General features: G+C 37.8%; 1 protein-coding gene across 4 annotated transcripts; it reads left to right on the top strand.

The window, feature by feature from the left end:
• On the top strand, positions 1-27,507 carry DYNC1I2 (dynein cytoplasmic 1 intermediate chain 2). Of its 4 annotated transcripts, none has more exons than XM_030952909.1 (17): positions 1-153; positions 1,962-2,079; positions 3,417-3,531; positions 6,777-6,867; positions 10,875-10,934; positions 12,106-12,221; positions 19,568-19,657; positions 19,885-20,047; positions 20,140-20,239; positions 20,742-20,867; positions 21,812-21,958; positions 22,275-22,388; positions 22,744-22,877; positions 23,867-24,011; positions 24,836-24,976; positions 25,979-26,104; positions 26,785-27,507. In XM_030952909.1, exons 2-17 carry the CDS (start codon positions 1,972-1,974, stop codon positions 26,896-26,898), a joined length of 1,890 nt encoding a protein of 629 aa, XP_030808769.1. In that variant the 5' UTR covers positions 1-153; positions 1,962-1,971; the 3' UTR covers positions 26,899-27,507. The 4 variants fall into 4 exon arrangements, with proteins under 4 accessions (XP_030808769.1, XP_030808767.1, XP_030808770.1 ...); XM_030952907.1 differs by having other exon boundaries at positions 11-168; XM_030952908.1 differs by lacking the exon at positions 1-153 and adding an exon at positions 290-381.
• Positions 27,508-27,949: the final 442 nt, after the last annotated feature.

Here is a 27,949-nt window from a genome sequence, read left to right as displayed (position 1 = left end):
CGCTGCATGCTGGGTGTCGTTGTTCTCTAAGCGATTTCGCCAGCGAGTGCCCCGCCAGAGGGGTGTGGCGCCGGGCCTCGGGAACCGCCCGGTTCCTGCGTCGCTTCGCGCTCGTTCTCCGTGTTAATTCCTTTCCGATTGCCGGCCCTGACGGTGCGGACGAATGGGGTATTGGGTGTTTTACTGCACAGATCTCAGTGTCCTTCCGCACTTTCCGTAGATTTCCGCGCATTCCGCAACGCCTTCGGAGCTGGTTTGACCCTCGGCGTCTGCCGTCAGCAGCCGCCTGCCAGCTGTCGGCGCCTTTGTGCGGCGGCGGAAGGGGCGCGGGGCCGGGGGCGGCGGGCGCAGGGCAGGAGCTGCGGGAGGAGCCGCGGGCAGGTGCGCGGGGGGCCGAGGCGCGCCCAGCGCTGCTGCCGCCGGGTGGGAACGCGCCTTCCTTCGGCCTCGCCCTGTGCAGCGAGGGCTGTGGCAGCCGGGTGGGGCCGGGGGCGGTGCGGCTCGCTGGGTCGCAGAGGCCGGGAGTGCCGCCTTCTCCCGGCCGCGGGGCGTGGGGCGACCCTGTCCGGGTTGCCGGGCGCTCTCCCCGGGCCGGCCACTGTGGGGTTTGGGTGGGGACTTTGGTTCTGGCGACACCAGGTACGCACCGCGGTCATCTCCAGGCGGGATGGGCTGGGCTCCCCTCCCCTCGGCTCCGCTCGGTTTGTGCTGCCGGCACTGGACGGGCGGCAATCCATGGTGTGACAACGCGCTTTTCTACTGCTGCTTTAAAGGGACACGGGAGTGCCATTGGAAAATGCTGACAGTGGTTATTTATTTATTAGCACCTTAGTGCTAACAGACAGCGTGAAGGAATACATACATCCGGTATACATGTTACTAGATGTGGGGTCAGACGTATGAGGCTTTTTGCATCCCTTTCTGTGCTTAGCTGTGCAAACACTTGCAAGTATTCTTTATTTTGAACTAGCACACAGTCATATTACTAATGCCTAATCTTGTATATTTATTGTCAATCTTACTGTAAAAGCATTTATAGTCGTCTCATTTGTTGTAGGACCACTTGTGCATTTTCTTTGCTGACTTGACTTTGCTTAAAAATAGTGAAATTAAGTTCTTCTTCACCTAGCGCTTTCGCACAGTTTTTTTACCTGTGTTCTTAAGTCTTTGTGAAGTTCTAAACCTAGAGGGTTTCCACCTTTTGTTGTTGACCTTCATGTTTGTATTTGAGTTAGTTACATAGAAAACTTTTTGTAGCATTTTTGTCTTAAAACGATCCACCAATTTATTAGCAGGATAACAGTTTTGAAAAAAAAGTTATAATGCACGTGTTTTACAGTTTTCTTTGACCACACACTTGTACTTGCATTGCCTTATCATTTATAGTAATCCTACTAAATGTTTTAATAAATCTTTACTTTGAATCATATAATGGTCTGTAGAAGGATATATAACTTACATACTGTTAAGTTATAGCCTGCCAATATTTAGCTGTTGAAGTGAAAAATGACAGAGAAATATTGTCTTGCAGCTTTTCTTGCTGTTTTCAGTCTTGCAGGTGGTTTTGTAGCTGCAAAAATCTTATGGCAAGATCAAATAGTCACATCAGTGCCCAAGGTTTCTTTCAAAGTAGTTTCTTCAAAGAGCATCAGACCTACCTTAGAAATGGATGCTGTCATCATGTCATGTTTATATCTGTTAATTTTAAATCAATCACTTTAGTATTGAGAATGTGTTAAGTGAAAGAAAAATAGAAATAGGAATGTGGGTTTTTTCAATTATTGTTGACTCGGGCTTCTGGTAAGCTGGTTTTGGTAAGCTAGGAAGCTAGGGTAGTTTCTTTGCAGATAGCTTCTGGAAAGAAAAGCTGCTATCTTGGGAAAACAAAACAAAACAAAAAAACCCACCCCAAAAACCCACCCAAACAAAAGCCAAACAGTGACATGATTTCTGTTGCTCAGTGTTTCAGCCATGTCTGACAAAAGCGAGCTGAAGGCGGAGTTGGAGCGCAAGAAACAACGATTAGCTCAAATCAGAGAGGAGAAGAAGAGAAAGGAGGAAGAAAGAAAGAAGAAAGAAGTAAGAAATAATTTTCACTTTACCTTGCATATGTTACTTGCCTGAAATTTAAGAGTAGGTTCACATAATCTACCAATCATTTTCTGTGTCCTGTTCAGGGAGTGTCTGTTTAATGGTTGGTGCTAATATAAATGTAGCACTTTAATTTTCTAATAATGTAAACACCTACTCTTTTCTTTTTAACCGTCTGTATGAGAAACTGGATTTAAAAAAATAAATTAGTATCTTACACTAGCATAACATTCAGATTTCTAGAACTATCTCTGTGCATGTGCCATCATTAAACAAATCACTCTGATCCATTGCATGAAAGCTCTGCTTAATGAGTTGTGATAGGTCTAATCTAAAGAACTAATTTCTGAAGTATGGTTCTGAGGATGTCTGTAGGAGTTATCTGACTGCCAGTATTGTCATTATACAAACACTGTGCTATGCTCTCCTGCTCTTTGGCCTATCTATAGGCTGAATTTTAAAATGAGCAACACTCAGGATATATATGGTGCTTGTATGTTACATTGAGTTTGTTACAGTCTTCTGGATTTCTCTCTGCTGTGTAGGTGATAATCAGTGATAGATTACTGTTTCTCCTGAATGCAAATTGTATCTCATAAAAGAAACTTCTACTGGTATGTTTCGGGTACTTTTTCATTACTTCTCTCTGTTTTGGTTATGATCTATTTGGCGTTCTAAATCAGCATATGACTGAAGACTGGGCAGCTGCCAACCACATGATTCAGACAAAAAGGAGAAAGAAATAGCTCAAATTATGTCCTAATGACCTTGTAGCAGTGTATTGCCAGAATTGCTCTTTTAAAAAGCAGCTAAGAGTAGAAAGATACAGAGTATTTGGCATCTTTTGCAATAGAGCTTGCACTATTTCTAAATCAGAGGGTGGGGGTGTAATTTTTTATATCTAGCAGATAACACAAAGAAAACTACTTTTGTTTGACACAGTTATTGTCATTTTAAAATAGGAACCACATGACTATCTCTAAAATACTTTTACACCCAGGTACAGGATGGTTTTGTCATTATTTGCATTTTACAGTGCTTAGGATTAGTGTAAAAAAGGTACTCTTAATCTTATAAAGTGTAAGTCATTTTGGCAAATACACAGACACTTTTTGCATGTTTATAGATGTCCTTTAAAGACAGTACCAAAACTTTGGAACATTGTTATTCCTGTCTGTTTACTTTATCTGCTAAAAAGAACCATCAGAATTACTGACATTGAATATCTAGTATACTTGATAGGTTTCAGTATTACAAAAACCCTGTGGGGTCTCAAAAGAAATGAAAGGTTAAAGGCTGTAACTTATTTATTAAATAATTTTTAGACTGACCAGAAGAAAGAAGTTCTTCCAGTACAAGAAGAATCTGATCTTGAAAAGAAGAGAAGAGAAGCAGAAGCATTGCTTCAGAGCATGGGGTTGACACCTGAGTCTCCTGTTGGTAGGAATGTTACTGTTTGTTTGAAATAAATGTTTGGGAGATTTTTGTGTAGTCTTTTTTTTTTTGGATGAAGTGTTTTTTGGTGCTTTGTGTTGGTTTTCTTTTTTGTGGTAGTGGGCTTTTTTGGTTTTGTTTTTTTTTTTAGGATTGAGGTATTTATATAACTAACATAATAATTCTCTGGCCACTTTTTCAGGGGTTATACATGTCTGGGTTTTATACTCTTTTGTCCTTCATATCTGTTATAAATGTCAAATGATGTGCTTCAGTACACATTACATAACATTATTTTATAAAATAACACCATTCACACTTAGTGGATTATTTGAAGTATATTAGTTAAAATATAATGTATGCATTTTCTTTTCCACTCCTATTTTTCATGCTCATTATTCTCCTGTATTTTTTTTCCTTACTCTTTTCCACAATGCCAAATTTCAATGCTGATATTTTTGTATGGAATTGGCTTGTTTCTTTTCCACATCTTTTACACCCTAGTTTTTCTTATCTCAAATGCCTGACTGACTTTGATGGAGCAATAACAACACTAAGTATAAAAATTAGCTTCCAAGGGTGATGATTGGTATCTGTGCAGCTCTTGGATGTGGTAGCATATTGGCTCTTGCTTTTTGCCTTTACTTAGGGACATCCCTATGGAAGATGAAAGCAAGGAACATGATAATGGAACTCTGCTTTTTGTCTCCAATTCTGAAATCAAAGCAGTTTAAAGCTTGTCAGTTTGGCTTCTTGGGGCTCTATTCAACTGGGTTTGTAAATAAAATAGTAATAATTACTTACACATATATCTGCGATTATATTTTCATAATTGCTTTTGTGTAATCCTGAAGTGTTCAGAAGTGAACAGCATTATAGCTGCTCAGATTCCAACAGCCCCAGCAGTCATTTTTGGTAATTCAAACTGTTTTAATAGTTGAGAGACTCCATTTGGCTGTGTTAGCACCAGTGTGCAGCTGTTTAAGAAATCAGTTCTGACCAGCCACAGATTTTCTTTGCTAGACTAATAGTTGAACAGTTCCCTTGCATATAGTGTGCTAAGGCGGTTGATTGAATTTTTGTAGGAATGTATGTGGTTGTTGATTTTTTTCACATCTGGCAGAGAATCTATAGCCAGTATAGGACAGTATAGCCAGTCCTCAAAGCAGGTTAATGTGTATGCTTAGACGAGGTGTTCATGAAAAGCTCAGAGGTGCTGACATGCAAGAGGGGGCACACCCCTGCATGTTGTGTTTAATTCCACTGAACTGCTACTTAATCACACCCTTCAGTGTACACAGGGAATTCAGTCTGTCTCCTTTTGAGATAACCAGGTCTGATATTGATCCTCAATCAAGTTAAAATGTCCTACTTGCCTGCAGTTAGCATGCCAAAGGCTCGAGCTGCTTTTCTGCTGACTGGGTGCCAGCAAGTGCAGTGATTGTGTGCCTGAAGTGATGCTGACTCGTGGCTGAGCTGATTGGTGTGCAGCTGAGGTAGCTTGTGCTCACACTGTCAGTGGAGGGGGGTTGCTTGACATTATATTCTTTCCTAGAAAATTGTGTTAATCCTAAGGCAATTCCTGTGCTGTTAACTTCTAGAGAGAGAGTGTTCTGTTAGAGGAGAAGGGACTGTATCAGTGTTAGTACGGTTTGATATCTGCCATACTAACTATATAAGAAGCCTTAAGTTAGTGAACCAGAATTATTTTCAAAAAGATTTTACAGTTTAATCCGCTGGGGTAGGTGAAATTCCATCAGGTCTTCGTAAGACTGTTGGTCCTTCAGTGGGGCTCGGCTCAGTTTTGGGCAGGGTTTCCCGAGAATCGCTTTCTCCACAAGAGAGCGCTGCAGCACCAGCCCTGGCCCTGCGAGTGGCGCTGGGGCCGCGACCTCACCGCGTCCCGAAAATGCACACAGATGGCAAAGCAAAGGCCTGGGGCAGCTCCTCTGCTCTAGATTAACCTGGCGAGGATGAGTTAAGAATTTATATATTCTTACATGCCCCCAGTTGTATAAGTATAAAGTCTAAATGTGTGTATGTATGAATTTATGAAAAACAACTCAAGACCTATAAAAAAGGTCTCTCCCCTAGGAGGAATGAAATTTTTAATAAATTGAAGAATTCACTGTTACTTTGGCAAAATTAAGGGAGAATTTTTGTCAATCAGAGCCGTGTCTCTGTTTTGAGATGGGGTAGAAAACTTCTTTAGAATTCACAATATACTTGTGATTTCTAAAAATTCTGTAGAAACCTTGCAGACCTGAATACAGAGTTCTCCCATGCTTAACCGCCGACAGAGTAGGCAGCAGTTTAAATAATTTGTGTTCGGTTGATTAAAGGGTTTTTTAAAGGTTGCTAAGCAGTGAATGCTTTACATATTGCTGAAAAAGGAAGCATATAAATACCTTCAAAATTCCCTTGATTCTTGTGTTTAAACCATAAGTTTCATTAGAAAATGACCATTTCTAAAAAACAAAAGTTGAAAGAAATACCAAAGTAGCTTTGTATTTGTATCAGATTGCATGATGTCATTCACTGTGTATCACTTCCAGAAAGAGTGTTACTTTTCAAATGGTAAGTGCAGTCTTCATCTACTAGCAGGAAATGGACTGACACTTAAGAATTTAAATATACTGGTACTAGACTGTTTACTGTCCAGCAAAAAAAAAAAGTCATTCTCAAGACCTAATACTAGAAACTTTGTAATACACAAGATTTATGTTGATTTGATTCAAACTAGAACAAAAATAACAGGATGCTGTATGACACAGCCACTTTTTTGGTCCACAATTTGGTGATTATATGTTTTGAAATAACTTTGCCAGTTAAACACATTCATTGTCTAATCTTTAAGAAAGACTAATGTCAGAGCTGTATTAACAACTCTTTTTTCTATATTTAAGCAACATGAGTCAGTGGAAATTATCCTTTGGAAATCAGTGTCATCATTTGTCAAAAGTTCAATTTAAAAATATTTTTTTCAATTCATTTTCTCTTAAATGTCTTCCCCTCCATGTCTTTTTGTATTCTCCAGCTGCATAAATACCAAACAATTGCATGAAAATCCAGCATGAATTGTTAACATTGTCTTTTCCCCTCTCTTTCTGCTGTTCATTTTCATCCATGTTTTTCTTTCGTTTGCCATCACTTTTTTTTTAATCCTTCATTTTTAATTAATTTGCAAACATCCTAAGCTGTGCATCCTCTGCGAGTAGTAACAGCGGATACCTGTCTGTTTCACTATTTAGTCCCTCCTCCTACCTCTCCGTCCTCCAAATCCGTGAGTACGCCCAGCGAGGCTGGCAGCCAGGACTCGGGGGATGGCGCTGTTGGATCCAGGTACGTCACTTTCCTTGCCCTGTTCCTTTGCTCAAGACCTGGGTTCTGAGTAATTAAGCTTTAGAAGAAATCAAGGTTAATTATTTGATTATAATAAAATGAGTTTACAGTGTTGAATCTGACAAAAGTGACTGTTTTGCAGAAATACTTTACTTTAAAATTTGAAATGCAACTATACTTCCTGATTTGCCAGCATTAATGTGGAGTTGTTTAAACTTGCAAGTTTGAAGTAAAATGAGTATCTTGGGACAATAACAAACTCAAAAACTCCTACACTCTTCCCAGCTTCCTCTAAAGGAGGATGGGTATGGATGATTTGCTTTTCCCCATACCTGGTTGATCTGATAAAAGGTGCTGTCTACAAACTTTGCATTACTTCTGATTTTATTTTTCCCTTACTTAGAACCATATTTCTCATTATTTTACTTCATCTGTGTAGTACAACTACAGCACTTGGAATCTTTTCTTTTGTCAAAACATAGCTCCATCTTAGTACAGCCACTGTCGTTTTGACCTTTTTTGAGTGCCAGTACTTGTCACCTTTGTTTGACCAGTTCTTTGAGTGGTTTGAGACATTCTGCTCTAAAGAAGAGTCAGATAAATATTTCTGTTAAACTTTTCAAGTGGTGATATATGGGTGATAAGATGTGAAAGTGCCACTTCCAAAGGGTATTTCTACTGTTTCCTATGCACAGTCTGCAAACAAGAGCAGTAGCTGCCTATTAATATTGGTAAGATATTCTCAGCAAGTGATGTTTATGTACTTGAAATTTAGTAAGTGTAGACTGTGGATGAAGTTTAGTTAAAGCACTGTAACTGTAGCAGTTATCAGTTACTGTTGTCATTTTGGAAAAGGAGTCAAAGGTTAGACTGCTTTGAAACATCTTATAAAAAGACTGCAGTAACATCTTGTATGCATGTGGATTATGCATGAATAACAATATACATCTTAATCTGAAAGTATTCAAGAGACTAATGACCTGAACAAAGGTTACGTGGTGTCTGTTTCTAAGTAGAAATCGCTCATTTAAAACAGAATATATCAGACAGCAGATGTGAACCCAGACTTTTTGTTAAGAGTGCTCAGGTATGATCTTGTTTGCCTGTCGTGTTAATTAACCAATATAATTGTTCCTTAATTGAGTGGCAAGCAAATTTTAATTATTTTAAATTGTTGTTTATTGCTTATTAAGTTGTCTTTTAAGAATATATTTATATATCTGTTTATGTTCACTAGAAGAAAAAAACCAAGAAGTATTTGATGATGACTTTTTAAAAGAAAATATTTTCTTTCCATTCACACCTAATTTAAATTCAGTATGAAACCATATGCATAGGCCACATACCTGGAATGGAATGCCACATTGTATACTGCATTTATTTCCACCTCATCCATGCACTGCACTCTGACTGTGTTCTCAAACATAGTAATGCAATGTTGTATGTAGGCATTTTCTTATGAAGCCTTGAGAAAACCCATATCCTGAGCTCCAAAAGCTTCATGCATTTTCAAACTTTAAATCTGTCCCAGGATTTTGATCTTTAAGGCATGGAGGTATGAATATACAGCTAAATTGAAGGCATTATGGGGTCCCTGTTGGAATCCCCTTGCTTGTTCTCCCACCAGTGGGTTCTTCCCTTCCCCCATGGGTGTCTACATCCTGGTTTATTAGTACAAGTTCATACATTTTGAACATGAAAGTTGGACTCAATGATATCCCTTGGTGTTACACGTGGCATTTCATAGGTGACTCTTACCAATATGAGATATATTTATAATATATCTCATCACCTCCTCTGTGATGCTGAATCTTGTCAGTAGCTCTTTCAGTAAGTAGTAGAGCAGCATTCAGACTGTGCTCCTGCTGTTACTTCCATCTGTCTTGCTTAATTTTCATTAGTGAAGAGTCTTGTTTCCTAGTTTGCTTCTGGTTCTTTCTCTTTTTTTCCTCAGTCAAGAATGCAAGTCCAACACTCAAAAAGAATAGAATACAGCTGGTTTACTTTTAGGGTGGTGGATGCTTCATGGAATTAGTTTAAAAACAGAAAATATTTTTGGATATATAGGAATTGTTAGGAAAGTGCCTGAATACAGAGAAATCTGAACATATGTGGAAGAATGGGAAATTTGTTCACTGAAGTTTGTAGATAAATTCATTTAACTGAAGGCAAAACAAACTGAAAACAAACAGTATTTTGCATTATTTTGGTACATATATAAGAGGTAAATTTTATCTTAGAATGTTACCTTTATTTAAAAGAGTATCTCTGAGAAGTATTTAACTGTATCTCCTGTACTACTTGTTGGCTTCAACTATTTTAAAGGACTGTCCCTGGTCCCACTGAAGCAGGAAAATGAAAATAATGCTTTGAAAGCAGGAAAACTACCTCATTAAGGGCTAGATCTTAAAGAGGTGCAGAAGTTGGAGCATTTTATGTTTATAGCCTTTCCCCCAAGTTCCCCTCAAACATGATTGAAAAAGTTGAGAAAATATTGGACAGGTATTGTGGTGATGCAGCATCTGTATCTGAAGCTAAGGTATTCTTTGCAACATGAATGTTGAGATGGTGGTTTGGTTTTGTTTATGGTTGTACAACATATAAGCAATACCCAGCTTCAAGTCTCAGGGACCAAATTAAACCCTTAAGCTTAAGTCTCTTTGGTCAAGAAAGACAGCAGAGATCTAATGAATAAGTATGCTCAAAGTAATTAACTTTAGGCTAAAATGATGGGTTCTCTAATGCACAAAAGATATTAAAAGGTTTTGGAGATTTGGGTATTACGCTGCTGCTGTGGATGCAGTTGTCTGGCTATGCATGAAGATGGTGGATTTGTAATTCCTAATCAAGTTATCATTAATAGTCCTAATGCACACTTTCCCCTAGAACAAGGTCGTGCATGGCACACTCATATTTATGAGCTTTTATGGCATTGCGTGTATATTTTTCAGATCAACATTAACTTTAGAAATTCTGCACCTAGTTAATAGAAAATTACCATGTATGGGATGAAAATGTAAAATTGTCTTTTATTGACTTATCATAGTAAAATATTGCATATTCTTTTTTTTTTAATTCAGAAACATTATTTTTACAAATGCAGATAGCATATGAGAATGTCAGAAAAAAACCCATGTAGGTTAATCTGCTAATCTCTTACAAGTGTGTTTCTAAAATTCTGCCTAAGCCTGATAACCAGTAGACTAGATGAAAATTTCTGAAGAAGGGATGAAGGCTAGAAATGAAGGTAGAGGGAATATTGACTTCCCCCTTCCTATTTCTTCTAGTACAACTTGAAATGGATCCATTCTGTTTGTTATTCCACGTGACTTAGAAACATATTATTAATATAAAGCCCACAATTTATAAGAGATTTTAAGTGTCTTAGATGGAGTTGGCTCTAACTCAGATGACACTTCCAAGCCCAAGGCAGTGCTTAACCCACAATTACTGCAATGTCACATCTTGGAAACTCTAGCAGTTCTTTATCCCAGTGGAAATGCTTTTTTTGCCCCACTACCAAAAGGCTTATGTGTTGACTCATTTCCTTTACCAATATGACAGTTTCCTCCACATATTTACTGCTCTGGGCAAATTTATGTTATGTTAACAAATCTGTCTTCATATAACTTGAAGAAATCTGAAGATATTTTGAAAGGAATTTCAAGTTTTCATTGGTTCTTATCAGTATTTAAAATACTTTTATTTGCCTTTCATTAAGGCAACATTTGTTTGCAGACCTTTAATTTTCAACCTTTAAAATAATTTAATTCTTTGCTAATAGCTCTGAATTCTGTTTGCTTCTTAACTTTTGTATTTACTGCATGTGTAATTGCACTGAATGTTTGCTGAATTTCCCTTAACTGATGTTGCATTGCCTTGTTTCTTGTGAACAATATAATAACTATAAGCTTGCTGTAACTCTAGAATTTCATAGTGTATATTTGCTTCACTAATCTCTGGCCTTTTTTGCTAATGCTGCATGATTGTTCAACCTGGGGTACCAGGACGCTGCATTGGGATACTGATCCATCAGTTCTTCAGCTCCACTCTGATTCCGATCTGGGGTATTGCATAGATTTCTTATATTCTCTCTTTCATGTGCTTATGGATAATAAGTATGAGCATTTTTTCCTATAAGACTTATAGTTGTTGTTGTTAAGAAACTGTTTTGTAGTTAATAGAAATTCGCTGTCGCTAGACTTAGCACGGTTTGCTTGCAATATTATTTAATATACATTAGATGCTTATTTCCAATAAACACAAGCTGTGATTTCTTTGAGTCTTTCTTTGAGAAAATATAAACTTCAAGAAGTCGTTTATTTAAAATAAAAAGGTTAGCATGACTGTATTTAAAAACAGAGCATCTCCCATCTTCTTACAAATATGTTTATAAAAGCTGTAGCTCATTATAAGCGCTAACTAAAACCTGTATTGTGTGCTGAGAATTATGATTCTGCCACCAAAACCTTTCAAAAGGAGTTATTCTTCTGCTTTTCTCTTGGGAGAGGAGGGATAAAAAGAAACTAAATCTGATATAGGTAAATTGTTGGATCGTTGCAGTATTATTACAGTATATACCGCAATTAGGTTTTACAGAAGGTACAATGCCTGAATTAATATTGGGCAGGTTTTGTAATATATTATGTGTTGTATGATGCTAACTATATCTACCTTCATGAAAGTCAGAAAGCTCAGAGGTTTTCACTATTGTACTCTGAAATGATGTATTATGGCTAAATTATTTGTCAGTGTGAGTTCCGGGTCAGCCTGGCAGTTCTGCATTCTAGGTAGTATCTTAGAGGTGGACAAAAAAGGGCAGCAAAGTTAAAAGACTAGGAAATGCTTTTTCCTTTAGAATAGCTAAGTTGATTTGCAAGCTTTATAATCCTAGAACTGTTGCTGTACAAGCATGACTTGGGAGTAGATCTGCACCCCTGATAATAGAGATGTATCATATATGTGGCAGTATTCTGGTCAAGCACAAAGAGCAAAAATTTTAAATTATATCCTAATGTCCAGATATTTATATGTGCACATCTTCCTTCTTGCCACAGATGTATAAATAGTTGCCTATTTTAAATAATAATGATAAAATAGTAGTCATAATCGTGTGACTTGTTCGCAGTTTCCACTGGATTTAAGTTTGATTAAACAGTGCTGTGACTTAATGACTTGGGTATTATTCTAAGCAAAATGTGAAATAATAAAATTCAATTGTTTTTTTCTGATTTTTAGACGTGGACCTGTTAAACTTGGAATGGCCAAAATTACACAAGTTGACTTTCCTCCTCGAGAAGTTGTTACCTACACAAAGGAGACACAAACACCTGTCATGACTCAGCCCAAGGAAGGTGAATGGTTAATTTATTACTATTAAGTTATTTTTGGTTTCTTTTAATATAATAATGATGACTGCCTGAATTAGAACTAGCACTTGTGATCTGGAAACTTAATAAGGTAAATGAAGTTTGATTTGTGAGATAATTTATATGAATTCTATTACTAAATTTTTGTAGGTTTTGCTTAACTGTTACTGTTGTTCTGCATCTCTTTTAACATCACTCTTGCTACTAATATGTGGTATTTTCACACTCCTAGTATATATTCAGATTAAACAGCAAGTTGCTTAATTAGCTGACAGCAGATAAATAAATGGGATATATTTTGCATTTATGATGTTTAAGAATCCACATGTAACTTGGCACCTGGAGGACAGGGAGGTGATTTGAGGCAACTGGCATGGCTTTAACAAGGGCAACTCCTGCCTGACCAACCTTCTACCATGGAGTGACTACATCAGAGCACAAGGGAAGTGTACAGGGTCTGTCTGGATTTCTCTAAGGCCTTTGACATGATCCCCCCAACATCCTTCTCTCTAAATTGGACAGAGATGGATTTGATGGGTGGACTGTTAGGATAAGGAATTGGTTGAATGGTTGCATCCAGAGGTCAACAGCTCAGAGTCCTGGTGTACATCAGGGACAAGTGGTGTCTCTGAGGGGTCCATATGGGACCAGTGGTATTTATTATCTCCATCACTGACAATGAGGATTGATTGCACCCTCAGCACAGCTGCAGGTGACACCAAGCTGAGTGGGGTGGTTGACATGCCTGAAGGCTGGGATGCCACCCAGAGGGACCTGGAGAAGCTCAGGAAGTAGCCCAAAAGAAAGCCAAGCATATCCTGGGCTGCATCCTCAGCAGCATGGCCAGCAGGTCCAGGGAGGTGACCCTGCCCCTCTCCTCTGCTCCTGGAGAGCTGCATCCAGCTCTGGAGAGGAGCCTTGCCCAAGGGCATGTGCTGACTGGACAAGGGGTAATGGCTTTCAACTGGAAGAGATTAGATTAGATATCAGGAGGAAATTCTTTGCTTTGTGGGTGGTGAGGCACTGGAACAGGTTGCCCAGAAAAGCTGTGGTTGCCCCATCCCTGCATGTGTTCAAGGCCAGGTTAGATGGGGCTTTGAGCAGTCTGATGTAGGGGAAGGTATCCCTGCCCATGGGCTGGGGGTTGGAACTAAATAATCTTTAAAGGTCATCTTCCAATCCCTAATATTCTATGAACTTATTGAAGGCTGTGTATCATACAACAAACTTAGGAATTAACCCCTCTACTTCTTAAGAATTTAAATTTTTACACCTGAAGCTTGTACTTTGAGTTTTAAAAGAAGGAACTAATTTATTTATAACTTAGGCAGTGTCTGTTTTCAGCAATTGAACACAGGCTTTCTTTCAGTCATGACTTAAACAAGTCATGTTTTGAAAAGTCAAACTTTTCAAAAAATAAACTTTTCTGAAGAAAATATGTTTGGCTAGCAGATTTACTTTTCAATGCTGAAACACTTAAATTTGTCTGCAAATGAAAGTATTAGTCTTGACCTAGTTTGTGTGTCGTTCTAGAACAAAATCTCTTGGTTGTTTAATATGGCTGACTTTGAGTATGTGTCTATGTTAGCAATTTTAGGACCTACTTCTACATTCATAATTTTGCATTTCCCTGCTCTTTGGTATGTGAACTTTTGGGTCTTTATGCAAGGATATATCTTTCAAATTTCATTATTCAGTGAGCCAGAGGATATGATTTTTCTCTTAACTGTGTTTCTTTTCTATTCTTCATTTTATCTCTATCCCTGCACAGGTAGATGTTTGGGGTCTTCCCGCTTCCATTTCTCCCATGAGCTCAAGATTTCCTTTCTCTAATCCCTCGGGTCTTTTTTCCTCCCCTCTGTCAGGTTCATGGAATCTGAAGACTTAGGTCACAGTTTAGGTACTTGAAGAGTTCTACTTCTGCTGCCTGCTGACAGTAGAAATTGCTTGGGATTGTATGATCTGAGTTTCACAGTAGATAGGCTGTAGTGGAGTGGAACAGTGGTCGTCTCTATTTCTGCATTTACCAGAAAGTGGTCTCAATGCATGCATTGTCTCCTGATCCATTCCACCTTACAAATACTGATTTTTTGAGGGCCATCATAATTTTAAAAAATATATTTATTTCATATCCTTCACAAAATTCACAGGTGTCTTTTCATCATTTTGGTGTTGAAGATCCTTTTAAGGTTTATCTTAAGACCACCTGAACACATTAATAACAAAGCTCTATGTTCCCATTTTTCAATGAAATCCGAAATAGGACATAGGTTTAAAAAGAAGAATAAATCATGCTACATACAAAAAAGGAGTCACTAGGTAGGATATTTTTCTTGATAAAAGAAAATTTTAAATTAAAACAATTGACAAAAGCAATACGCTGAATTTGCAGGGTGCAATTAGATAAATTTAAATTCTGTAAAATCTATCTTATTGATTCTCATTTATTCTCACAGTCTGAGTTGTGCTTATCTGGGTGCATATACTGTGAACAAAAATAGCCTTGTGAAGTACACTTGAAAGTGGAGCTTGCAACTGAACTTACACCTGCAGTAGCTCCCTTGTCCAGCAGCAATTTCCATCTGAGCTGGGTTAGCCCACTGTTCACAGCTTCTTATAAAGTGAAGTGAACTGGACCCTTCATAATATATTTTGAGATTTTAAAGTGCTGTTGGAGCCGTGCTTTTGAAGAAGGAGAACAGAAGCAATTTTTTATTACATATGCTCTGCTGTCATTCTGCTTGTTTAGGTCCACTTGTGCAAAGACCTGATTTGGTGGGGGAGGACAGCACATAAAATAAAACCAACAAACCCACAGCAAAACACCAAACTAGATAGTTCTCTTTGTTCCAGTTCTGTATGCTGCTGTGGTTGTGTAGTTACATTGTAAGCTAAATTAAGAAGCATTCCAAGTACAGCTAGTCTGTCTGGTGAGACAGATAGGAAATAGAAGTAAACTAGTTTTAGATTAAAACCATTCCTAGTGTTCTGGAAATATTTGGGGCAACACGTACCAGGTGAGTTAAATAGGAAAAACTTCATGTCCTCAAATAAAACCAGGCATTAATTAATTTTGAAATGTGGCAGCTTCCTTAGGATATGAAGGCATTTAGTGTTCTAACAGTTCTCACAACTTCCATTATTTTATTGCAGTACTAAGATGTTGATTTATTATGACCTCAAAGTATTTGAGAAACTGCCTTAGGAAGGTTGATTCTTGTATATTAGAAAACAACAAAATTGAGATCTCTCCTAGAAATCAGTTAATCCCAAGAAAGGTGGGTGTATAGGGGAATATGATTTTGTTCAGCTGTCACAATTAAGGCTTTCCAGGACTAACTGGGTACATTGCTGCTTAGTGCTGCTGTACAATACTGTGCATGTACAATCACAGCTAGCTGCAGACAGCATTAGTGCATTAACTCCACTCTTTAAGGAATAATTGTCTGCTAATATCTCCAGGACACAGAATTAAAATATTAAGCAGAGTAATAAAAATATGATGTATAGAATTTGCTTCTTGGATGCTGGTACAATATTTTAATTTTAATATTTTTCAAAGAAATAATGGACCACTGTATATTCATGTATGATCCTTGTGGGTCCCTTCGAACTCAGAATATCCTGTGATTCTGTATTAGCTAGTACATGCCTTAAATGTACAGAAATACAGATAGGAAAACTCGATGTGAAGACATTCAGCTTAACAAAAGCCACCCATTTCACAGGTGATTTAACTTTGATTAACCTACTCTGCAGCAACAGATTACTCAGACAACTGCAACTACACTCTACAGTGTCATTGCTAGCAAAGCACTGCTTTTCTTTCTGCCTTGCCAAAATACATCACAATTTTGATGTTAACCCAAAGTAGAAATTCAGTGGTTCATTAAATCTGTTTTTAGCATTCATTGGCAAGACATTTGTTTCTATTAAAGATTGCATAAAAATAGCAGCTACTTTACTGCTCAGTTTGTAACCTTAGATCCTCTGATTGCCTGTCAGAAACAACATGGAGTTGATCTCTTAGCATATTATAATGAATATTCATTGATATGTTGATGTGACATAGAGTCCCATTTCCTGTCTTGGAGGCCCTGTGACTTTTCCAAGTCTTTGCAGCCTTTTTTTAATCTGAAATCATATTTGGTACACTGACAATTGGAGTGGCTTAAAATGCCAGTAGATACAGTCAGTAATAAATAAGGTGCATGCAGTTATGGAGTGCCCTTGAGCTTTCAAATTTAGGTAGCTGACTTGAGATAAATGCTGTGCATGACAGTTTCATGGGTTCTTGACTTAGTAGACTGGAACTTTTTCAGAGATAGTGTGCCCAGTGTTTCAGCGTTTTCTGGGTAGTGTATTATTGTTATGCTAATTCCTTGCAAATTCTGGTATCTGGTCTGCTATTAAATAAATTCAAGATGAAGGAGAGACAAGAAATGTTTGTTTAAATTACTTTTCCTATCTCTATTTTTTTGGTCCATAACCTTAATGGTGCCTTTTTTTGTGAACTGTGAGAAAGCTTCCTGGGTTTGGAATAGAAAGCATTCTAGTTTTGGATAATGAGGTCAAGAACTTGTATATGTGGGGAATTTTTTTTTTCATTTTGGGGTTTTTTTCCTCCAGATCCCTTAATAAGAAAGTTTGTGTGTGATTCTTCTTTAGAGAGAAGGTTTTAGATTTATGCAGTTACAGATAAATCAGTGAGATGACATGTTCAGTTTCAAGACTGATACTTTGAGAATATTAGAATAAATGCTGTATCCTGCATTTAAATGCAGTAGTATCAGCTGGCTTTATGCAGTGAAAGTACTGTGAAGGAATTTAGAGCTCTGTATAATATATACCATTTATGTTTCAAACATTAAAAGGCAAGAGCAATCAACTATATGATCTTTTGAATAAAATATGTAGATTAGAAGGTCATATAGCACTAAGGGGTTGACCATCTACATTTGACAAGAATTTGACTCCTGTCACTGAAAATGGTACTTAGAATCAGTGCAGTATGACTAATGGGGGGTTGGGCTGAAATTTCTAATTTGGTACTTTCAAAGCTAGAATAATGTATACAGGGTGACCCAAAACCGAATTTCTAAATTTGAAGGCATCATTTATTTGTGCAAGATTGATTGGCAGGGCAAAAAAGAGGGGGATTTTGATCCAAGTGGCCATAATCTGAATACACGATCCTGTATGTGTTGTTCTCAAAGTCATGTGTGTTAACTCATATTGCCTTTTTTTAATTAATCATTGTTCACACCTGTAGTTATTTGACATGAAGAGTTCCCTTGTTTAAAATGGCCACAAGTGATACAGTTTTCAGGTTCCGAGTCCACTGTGCATGCGAATCCATCGAAAAAGGAGCAGTGTCTTTCTGTTTCTTTGCGTGATTATTTTGCCGAAAAAAGCTTTCATTTTTTTTAAGTAGCACAAAAGCTGTAATTGGCATGCTTTGTAAGGAAGTGTCAATGTGCAAGAGAGTGGAGATCACTAAGAATTCTTTTACGGGTTCTTTCCCCTTTGCACCACCGCCTCCTCAGCAGGGTCACTGAGATCACTAGCTTTTCTTGAAATGGCCATTTTCACTGGCAGGTGCATTATACCCTGTATTTTCAGATTGTTTTTCCATTCTGAATGTTTGGCAGGTTGATTGCTCTGGCTGCATTGACGGAGAAAGGGCTGACAAATGCGGTTGGGCTGGCTGAAAAGACAGTGATTACTGTTTTCCTTTGTGGCTGATTGAGGCCCTTGAAAGGAAAGATTTTAACCTTCACCATTTGGTTCAAAAGTATGAGCATATATTGAAATCATTCATGCCATTTATCCTAGTTCTGTAAACTTGTCAGAACGTAAAAATCGCTCAATTTCAAGTAATGTAGGATTGGCATACGTCATTATCATTTTGATTAAGTTGGAGTTTGTATTATTGTGTGCATTATACAGTGTCATTTAAAGCTTTCTTTCCTGCAGGTACAGTTATATTTTTATTGCCTATACTATGGAGTTAGAAAGATTTTCAGCCCTCTTTAAATCTATCACTATGTGTGTGGTTTGGCAGCTGGTATGGCCTACAAGCTGTATTTTGTTTGCAGGGTAAAGGCTTGTCTGTAGACCTCCTGGAGTGCTGGTAATTGCACAGGCTTGCCATTGGGGAAAGACATGATTGGAAGCAGTCAGGCAGAAAAGTGTTGTGCCATCCCATTGCCACCTCATAGCAGAGAGACAATCCTTGCAGTACCATCTGGTTGTTGCTATCTAGTCAGCTGGCCTGGCTGCTGGGACCATGGCTTGGCAGCTGGTTCCCATCCCTTGACCACCCCTTTTTTTTTTTTACTCTTTTTGTATGCATGCATGTGGATTTTGGTTTTTTTTTTACTTTTTGTGTTAGATAACTTTGAACATGGGTCAGGAAGATGGCTGCAACAAACAAGCCTAGTCCCTGTTGAATGCTGTCTCATTATTTGTGATGAGGCATGCAGCAGTTTCCTGCTGCCATTCCCTTATAAGCAGATGACGTAGCTGTTTAACCAATAAAAACAAGTCTCTTCAGAAGCTTATTGTAGAAAGTGGATGAAGAAAAGCCAGCATATCCCAAAATTCTAAGTAATTTAAAGGTATTTTCTGGCTTACAGTATTCAAAGAATAAAATATAGAAATGCAGAAAGTGATGTAAGCCTTGTCAGTATTCCTGAACATTAACATTTTATGTTATTCATTGCAATTAGGGAAAACACATTTTCCTGTAAAGTTTTCATTGCCAAACATGATACAGATAATGAGACTTGCATCTAGAATGACAGAAAAAATGTAATCTCTCTGCTATTATCTTTAGCAAAATTTGCCTCTCAGAATAGCAACTTGAAAGCTAATGTAAGCCATCTTCATGCCATGGGCAGACCCATTAGACTGATGCTTTCAGATCATAAGTAAGCAGCTGTTCGGTAGACTGTTTTAGACATTTGATTTTTCTTTATTCCGCAGCATTAATGTGTCAGTGTGTTACACAGAACACACATCCACTGCATGGTTCTGTGTGGAATCATAACTGCCTGTAAGACAGATTGCCACTTTGGATTCTTTACAGTTTCCTGCGTTTCTTATTTCAGTTTATGCAACTGCATAACTCAGTGCAACTGATACCCAGGTGTACAGTGTTCCAATGATATTTTGGTTTGTGATAATGTTATCCTTGGCATTACATTTTACAAATGCAACAATTTTAAGCTACATGATACCATTTTACATCAGCTTATTTGAGTTTCATATAGAATGTTACTGTTCCCCTTTAGAAACACTGATGGTCTTACCATAATGTTTCTCCTTAGATGAGGAGGAGGAAGATGATGTGGTTGCACCAAAACCATTAGTTGAACCTGAAGAAGAAAAAACATTGAAAAAAGAGGAGGAGGAAGAAGGTACAGTTCATCTCAAGACATTTTGAGTGCTGTAAAGAAAGTCATCAATACGTTTTAAAACTTTTTGTTCTGTTAATTTAAAACTAATTTTGTTGTTAAATACTAATTAACCAGCAAAACATGAAACGCAAAAATTATTAAAAATAATTATAAATACTGTTTTTCTTTCTTGAAAAGAATTGGTGAAACCGTGCAGTCCAGAAAATAACTGTATAAATTTTTTTCAGCCGCCCCTCATGAACTCACAGAGGAGGAAAAGCAACAAATTTTGCATTCTGAAGAATTTTTAAGTTTTTTTGACCACTCCACAAGGATTGTTGAAAGAGCCCTTTCTGAGCAAATCAACATTTTCTTTGACTACAGTGGAAGAGACTTAGAGGACAAAGAAGGGTAATGTGAATGTTAAATACGTTTCTGTGAATTTCCAATACTTCTAATTGAAAAAGGGATCTAAGATTAATATCTCCAAATTGTCTTTATAGAGAGATTCAAGCGGGAGCAAAACTGTCCTTAAACAGGCAGTTTTTTGATGAACGTTGGTCAAAGCATCGTGTTGTCAGTTGTCTGGATTGGTCATCTCAGGTAAAAAACAATGCTTAAAGTAAACAGTTGACTTTGTGAATTGTTGTAGTTCTGTGCATTTGATTCCCATAAAAGCACAGTTGATACAGGCTGTATTTCTAAAGGTGTTCCTGACATGCTCCATGGTTTGCAAAAAGTAGACAGAGCTGTTAATCTTTAGTGAGAGGTAGCAAAAGGTTTGGATTGTGAAGAAAGTTGGTTTTGGTTTATGGACTGCTTGGTAGAGCTAACTCAGCTTCACTAAAAAGAAGGCTCACTTAAATGTAATGGGTTTTAGAGTTAAAAGAAAGTTATGATGAGAGAACAAGACTAATGTGTATGTTAATGCTGATGTCGGAGCTAAATTAGCAACAATTGCAGTTTTTGCTGACAATATTTCATGCCTTTATAATGCAAGGTGTTTTTAACCCTATTTTGGCAAAAGAAAATAAAGATTCTAGGATTACCTGGACCATCAGCCAGTCATCTTGCTTACTTTGAGTCTTTTTCACTTACCATGCAGTATCCAGAATTACTTGTAGCCTCTTACAACAACAATGAGGATGCGCCTCACGAGCCCGATGGGGTGGCCCTTGTATGGAATATGAAGTACAAGAAAACTACCCCAGAGTATGTCTTTCACTGCCAGGTATGATTCTGTCTTGGGAAGGATTTTATGTTGATGAATTTGGACAAGTACCATCCTTATGTTTGTCAATATATTAATTTCATTGGGCTGACATTCACTTTAACTATATTTGCCAACAGATGTTAATAGCTAGACACTTCAGCTGAGAAATATTATTCTGTTCCAGAATTTCTGGCATCATTCAGAATTCAGTTTTGTTTGAGAACTCCTTTTTTTGTTTAAAAAAACAGGAAAACTTTCTTGTCTAATGGTTGAACCACAAAGGTTTGTATGTAAGGGGCTTGAGTGGGATTGTATACTACGGCTTAGTTTACTGAATAAAATGAAGACAGCCTGAGGAAATGGAACAAGGATGAAAACTAGGAACATATACATCAAGAAAAAGGCAGATGGAGGTTTTCTCGTAGTTTTCTGAAAGATAAAAACATGCAAATCTCTTCCATTATGCCAATCTCTTCCATTATGCCAAGCCCAGGATATCCACGTTTTTCCTATCATTTTGGAAAATTACACAGTTGAATCAAAATTTAACCTCATTGTCACATTACTGTCAAAGCCCAGATTGCAAAAGTAACTCTGTTATATCAAAATGTATTCCTACATTCTCTAAGAAGTAATGACTACAGAATGTGGCAAAACATTATTAAAATCTCGTGTGTTACCAGGCCTTCCTTTGCTAATAAACTGTGCTAGGAGGAATACAGATGAATGCATGTGAAAGAAAAGAGGAGGAAAACTTCATTTTGTAATTATAAATTGAAACAAAAAGACTGTTGAGGGGTTACAAAGGGTGGGTGAATCCTTAAGTAGTTGGGCAGTGAAATAATGTACTGAATAAATTTAGGCGAAGAAGTTGTTCTGATATTTGGCCTCATTTCCTTTAGTTTTAGACATAGTGTCACTGAATGATCGTTCATATATTTTGTTGTTTTTTTTCCTTTCAGTCTGCAGTGATGTCAGCTACATTTGCAAAATTCCATCCCAATCTGGTGGTTGGTGGCACATACTCGGGCCAGATAGTGCTGTGGGATAATCGCAGCAATAAGAGAACCCCAGTGCAGAGAACGCCACTGTCAGCTGCTGCTCACACGGTAGGAGGTGAAATGTCTTCAAGGACTGTGCCCTCTTGAGAAGTGTTTAATGTCTAGGAAATTCTGTCCAGTGCACTTGATTGGCAATGTTTGTGTCCATATTTTGACACTTAGGAACCAGGCTATTCATAAAAATCAGAATGTCAGAAAAAACAAGTATCAGTTTTTTAGGGGACTGTCATATGTACTTTAGATTGGGATCAATCTTTTGTGCTTTGTTAAATGGTGAAGTCATATATTAATTATACTGTAGAATAATTATACCAGAACTTGGTATTACTTCTAAATTCTTTTCTGATAATATTTTGTTTCTTAGCACCCAGTGTACTGTGTAAATGTTGTTGGGACCCAGAATGCTCATAATTTGATTAGTATCTCAACTGATGGGAAAATATGCTCTTGGAGCTTGGATATGCTTTCCCAACCACAGGTAAGATAACTTTTGATAAATAAATAAATAAATAATGTATATTCTAGATTAATATTTTATATAAAAAGTCAGTTGATCTAATAAACATTAATCAACACTTTCCCCACACAGGTAGCTTGATATTTGATAAAATATTTCTCCACCTGTGGAATCAAATATTTTCTGTTGTTTCTTTTGTGTAGTTTTGGTGTACTTGTGTTAGTGGTGAACACAAATGTATTAAGCAAACTTCCTTATTCCTACCCAATCTATCTGAATAAAATAAAAGGAAAAGCTTTCTACTGGGAAATCTAAAAGATTTTGTAGGTGTTAATGTTTCTTTTTATGAAGTAAGTTGCTGATATTTTCACTACAGGATAGCATGGAGCTGGTTCACAAACAGTCCAAGGCTGTGGCTGTTACCTGCATGTCTTTCCCTATTGGAGATGTCAACAACTTTGTTGTTGGCAGTGAAGAAGGCTCAGTGTACACTGCATGTCGTCATGGCAGGTGAATACAAACTTCAGTTCTTCAAAGGAAGTAAAAATAGTGGAAGGATGAGTTCCTGCATGCTTTACAGTCAACATTTTTTTTTAAGTTCATACTTTCTCCTTTGCACTGAAGGAGTTCAGAGTGTCTCTGTCAGAAATCCAGTGCACTTTTTCCTGACCAAGAGCTTCATTAAAAAAAGAAATGGTTGGAATATTGAATTGGTGTTATGAGTTGTTTGTGTTGATGAGGACAGCCTAGGTCACCATGGTTTTATTCATTTGAATTGTAGCAGAACATTCCAAACTTCCTATCAGTTTTGTAGATAATTGTACAGTAACATCACGCACAGATCTTAAATTGGCTGGCTGTTCTCCTGCTGTTCAATCTATTTTGAAATTGTCTGACTGTATCTTATCAATTGCTTTCTTAAATACAATTGAGTGTCCAGGTTTCATCTCAAATACACATCACCTTGCTGCACAGCTTTTTTGATTCCAAAATACCCAAAATTGTATCACTTTTGTGTAACATACTTCCCATCTGTTTCCCTCCTTTTTCATCACCCTTGATAGGAGGATATTAGGGATATATTGTTACTGGTTTATGTCTGAACCTCGAGCCCTTAAAGTATATGCAACTTCTCTTAATTTCATTGGCGTTTCATGCTTATTCCTGAGTCTGGTTTTTATTCTTTGGATTAATTGAAGTTGTGGCTACTGCTTGGAGGACAACGTAGTTAAATGTGTGGACTGGTACCTGAATGAGTCTCCTGTCCCTAGGATATATTTTGGCATTTACAGTTAGTAGAAAATACATGTTGAACTTTAGGTCTATTTTCAAGCCTGGTCTTCTGTGATCCTGTTGTGGTGAAGGCTTTTGCAGTGAGGTAACATCCATGTAAGGCAGCAAAATCTTGTGGCTGTATTTAAATTGCATTTCAGTGCTATCTCTGTCTGCAGATGTTTGATTTCCAAATCAATTAACCTTGGTTGTATATTCTGAAACAGCAAAGCTGGAATCAGTGAGATGTTTGAAGGACACCAGGGACCAATCACAGGTATCAACTGCCATGCAGCAGTTGGACCTGTAGACTTCTCACATCTTTTTGTCACCTCTTCTTTTGACTGGACAGTAAAGCTTTGGACAACGAAGGTAACTTAGATAGTTCAGTGGTTTTCTTCATAGCCCTTGACACAAGGTGGTGCTATAATGTAAGCTACTTAAGGAAGTTCACAAACCTGAAGTCAAATTGTGTGAAGTTCTGAGGTTCTTAGCTGCAGTCCTGCAAAGAGGAAACAGCTGATGAGCAGAACTAAGATTAACAGCATAAAACGTCGCTTTCAGCTTGAACATCATTTGTGTATTTCTGATCCATTCAACTTTTGCCCTTTGTTATCAACAATGATTACAATGTAATCAAATGTAAATCATGTTATAAAGTCAATTATCTCATATATTCATAAGGCAAATGTTTTGCTACAATTTTTTGGAGGAATAAGGGACAGCACCAAAACTAATGTCAACTAAACTTGATGAGGTCACCAATGAAATATCTGTCATTTCCATTGCCAGAATTACTTCTTTCTCTGTTAGACTGATGCCCTGAGGAATGCAAAGCAGAGGAAGCAGAGTTAAAATCTCTGTGTAATAGTCACTGAATTATCATTGCCTTGATTTACAAGATTCTTAAATCATTAAATTTACAATTTATAATTGGCTTGCTATTGATTGTTTTATAGCAGCAGCCAGAAAAATGGGCTGCCTGCTTTGGAAAAAAAAAGCATACCTTTAATAATAAAAAGCTTTAGGTTTTGGCTGATTTTTGCAGTGGCATTTTTTAAAGAAAGTCAAAATGCAAACCACTTTTTACTTATTGCTGGTACTACTGTTGAACAGGTATTTTGCCTTACCTGTTAGTTTTATAATTTTGAAATGTAGGGTTTGGGTATCACATTGTTATCTTTGCTTCTTTTCAGAATAACAAACCTCTCTACTCCTTTGAAGACAATTCTGATTATGTTTATGATGTGATGTGGTCTCCAACTCACCCTGCCTTGTTTGCCTGTGTGGATGGGATGGGCAGGCTTGACCTGTGGAATCTCAATAATGATACTGAGGTGAGAAGTCAGGTTAACTGTCAAATGCAGCTGGAAAATTGTTTGTACTCTTAAAAAGTTGGGTGTTTACCATAGTTTGTGGGGTTTTTTAACCACAGCTTGTTTTTTTGCTGTTATTTTTAAATATTCTGTTGTTCCAGTAGTTTCTGTGTAGTAGATAGCATTCTTTGATTACAGGATTACAAATGACTCCTCTTAACAGCAGTAATTAAATTGTTTTACCTATAACAAGAGAGCAAAGCATCTGTTGTTGTAACACTGATCCATGTTGTGGAAGTGATTATAGACCTCCCACCCTGAGGCCTTGTCAGCCTACAGCTTAACAGTGTGAACAAACCTGTTACCACACACCACTGCTGTTCCTATTGCCACAGTAATACTGCAGTGAAAGGGCCATTTGTTCCTAACTTAGTGAATTGAGTGTTTGCTTTTCTGATGTGGCTTATAAACTTCATTATAGTGGAAACCTTTTCCAAAATTTGCTGGAGGAAGATCAGAGGAGAAACCTTGACAGATACTTAGTACCTAAATTTCAGTACCTGAAAACTACACATAGGAGAAAGTTGTAGGACCAACCATATGCCAGCCTATGGCTTTAAATTGGAATTACCTGTTCTAGCCTTTTGGACAGGGCTTGACCTGCCAAAACAGCTGCTTTCATCTCTGTCCTGTGTCATCATCTTCCTGAGATCCCAGGGTGCCTTGTCACTGCCTGAAAGCATGTCTGGGCCTCCCGTCCCACAAGAAAAGTGCAGATGAGCCTTTTGATAGCCGATGTTTGTACTTTGGCCAAGGGACAGATGTTTTGGTCATGTCACTGGTGATAGCTTAAGGCCACTGAGGTGTTTGTGTTGTGAACCATGTCTTTGATCTGTGTACCGTGCACCAGTTGAAGTGTTGGGCACTTCTTTTGCTGCAGCACAGATGCCCCGGGTGTGTTCTGTTATCTTTAGCTTATGGATACCTGATGCATTTTTAGCAATGTGTTTGAAATTGGTGCAGGTGCCCACTGCAAGCATTGCCGTGGAGGGCAATCCTGCTCTGAACCGTGTGAGATGGACACATTCTGGGAGAGAGATTGCTGTAGGAGATTCAGAGGGACAAATAGTTATATATGACGTGGGAGAGGTATGTATGTCATGCATTGTGCAAAGTGTATTGCAAACACTCGGGTTTCTTTATTTAGCAGCTTGGCTTTCATTTTTTTCTCCTGTCATTAGAGGAAGAATAATTAAGTTTCATTTGTATTTTTGAATTAATATTTCCTAGTAGTGTTTTATTTAAGGTGTTCTAGCGTAACTTTTTAGCATGCTGTCATCCAGTCAAAAAGAAAAAGCTTTACTTTAAGGCTGTTGGAATAAAAATCAGTGGTTTTTTAATAGAAATTTTATCTTCTATTTAACTGTGGCGCATGTGAATTCTGATCCTAGCTTGAGAAAAAACAAACAAAATATTTTGTAGTGGAGCAGCCTTGATTTTGTTCTTACAGGGAAGGGGTTGCTCTTGCAAGTATGTGTACTGCAGTAGTACAGGGCTAATGGATGAGGATATAGCTTTAGCATTCCCTTTGAAGGCAGTCTCTCAGGTGGACATACATAGCACAAGCTTATAATAATGTGATTTTATACTTCAGTGCAGGAGTCTCAAATTCTGCTTCTTTATTAGTTAGAGTTTTTGATGCTTAGACTAAAATAAAGGTAAGCTTCTCTGGAACGGGAACCTCTTGTGAACATGATGGACGTGCTGTGCCATTCAGCAGGAGCTGAGCTTTGTTTCTCAGGAGGTTTCAGTAACACTGTCTGTCACAGCAAATCGCCGTTCCCCGCGGGGACGAGTGGACGCGCTTCGGGCGGACGCTGGCAGAGATCAACGCCAACAGGGCCGACGCCGAGGAGGAGGCTGCGACCCGCATCCCGGCCTAGAGCTGCCTGCCTGCCTGCAGGGGAGGTAAACCCCACAGGGTCAGCTCTAATCACAGCACAGGGAGGAAGAGATGGATCAACAATGGACTTTGAAATGTATTAAGATCACTGAAAATCAGATCTTGCATTGTTTTGTTTTATATATGAATTACAAGCACATTCTTGGATCTGTGTAACTTTTAATACACTTTGACTTTGCAGGGATCTTCTTTTGCTGAAACACTAACCTGGTATAAATTTGCTACTTGGCTTCTGTAAAGTCCAATCTGAAACAGTATCTTTCTGAAAAGTAAAAGTTTTGCTCCTAAAACTTTCTGTATTACAGACTAACCTTCATTAGGTAGTAAATCTCTGAAGCATTCTTTACTTTGAACTCTTCAAATTACCCATGATATGCATGCATATGTTCCAAGTTTCATTGTTTATATATAGATAAGCCTCAGACTCTGGTAGTGGGTAATATATGTGAATAAAAATTTGTCTGTAGTTAGAAACTTATGTGATAATCAGACCTGAATTAATGAAATACATATTTAATACCAATTTCCTTTTGTTTGAATTGGTGCATTAAAAAGTGAGACTGATTCATAAATAAATACTATATGAGCACGTGTCAGCTGCCCTGACCTCTAATCTGTGTCCCTGCAGTAGTTCAAAGCTTCTGGGAGCTGATCCTGTTGTTTTACTCCCACATCACAGGCTTGTTTTCTACCCTCAGCCACCCCTTACTGCCATGGCAATTGGCCAGTAGCAAAAAGGCTCCTGCAAATTTTACTTTCCCAAAGGATAAGGAACTAGACTTAATTTCTATAGTATGATGATTTTCATTCTGTTAACTACAGACTTGCTACTAGTTTTCTGTACTAAGTTCAAGATTATTATTATTATTGATTTTGAACATTTTTATTGAAACAAGACTTCTTAATGCCTTGAAACAGAATGGTTGTAATTTCTGTTAAAGGTTACTTTTTTTTTCTTTCTTAGCACATTATGAAGTTTTCTATCAGGATGGGTTGCAGGGGGGCTGTTTCTTTTGGGTTGTTTTTTTTTT

This window comes from Camarhynchus parvulus, chromosome 7 (genome assembly GCF_901933205.1).
Source record: "Camarhynchus parvulus chromosome 7, STF_HiC, whole genome shotgun sequence".
NCBI classification, from domain to species: Eukaryota; Metazoa; Chordata; class Aves; order Passeriformes; family Thraupidae; genus Camarhynchus; species Camarhynchus parvulus.
The sequence above is the reverse complement of the archived record's forward strand: the minus strand, read 5'-3'. Positions and strand labels throughout refer to the sequence as shown.

Coding starts and splice junctions, on each gene's coding strand:
- DYNC1I2 (XM_030952907.1), top strand. Junction 3,532..6,776: donor GACACCTGAGTCTCCTGTTG/GTAGGAATGTTA, acceptor TTCACTATTTAG/TCCCTCCTCCTACCTCTCCG. Junction 20,240..20,741: donor GTCTGGATTGGTCATCTCAG/GTAAAAAACAAT, acceptor CTTACCATGCAG/TATCCAGAATTACTTGTAGC.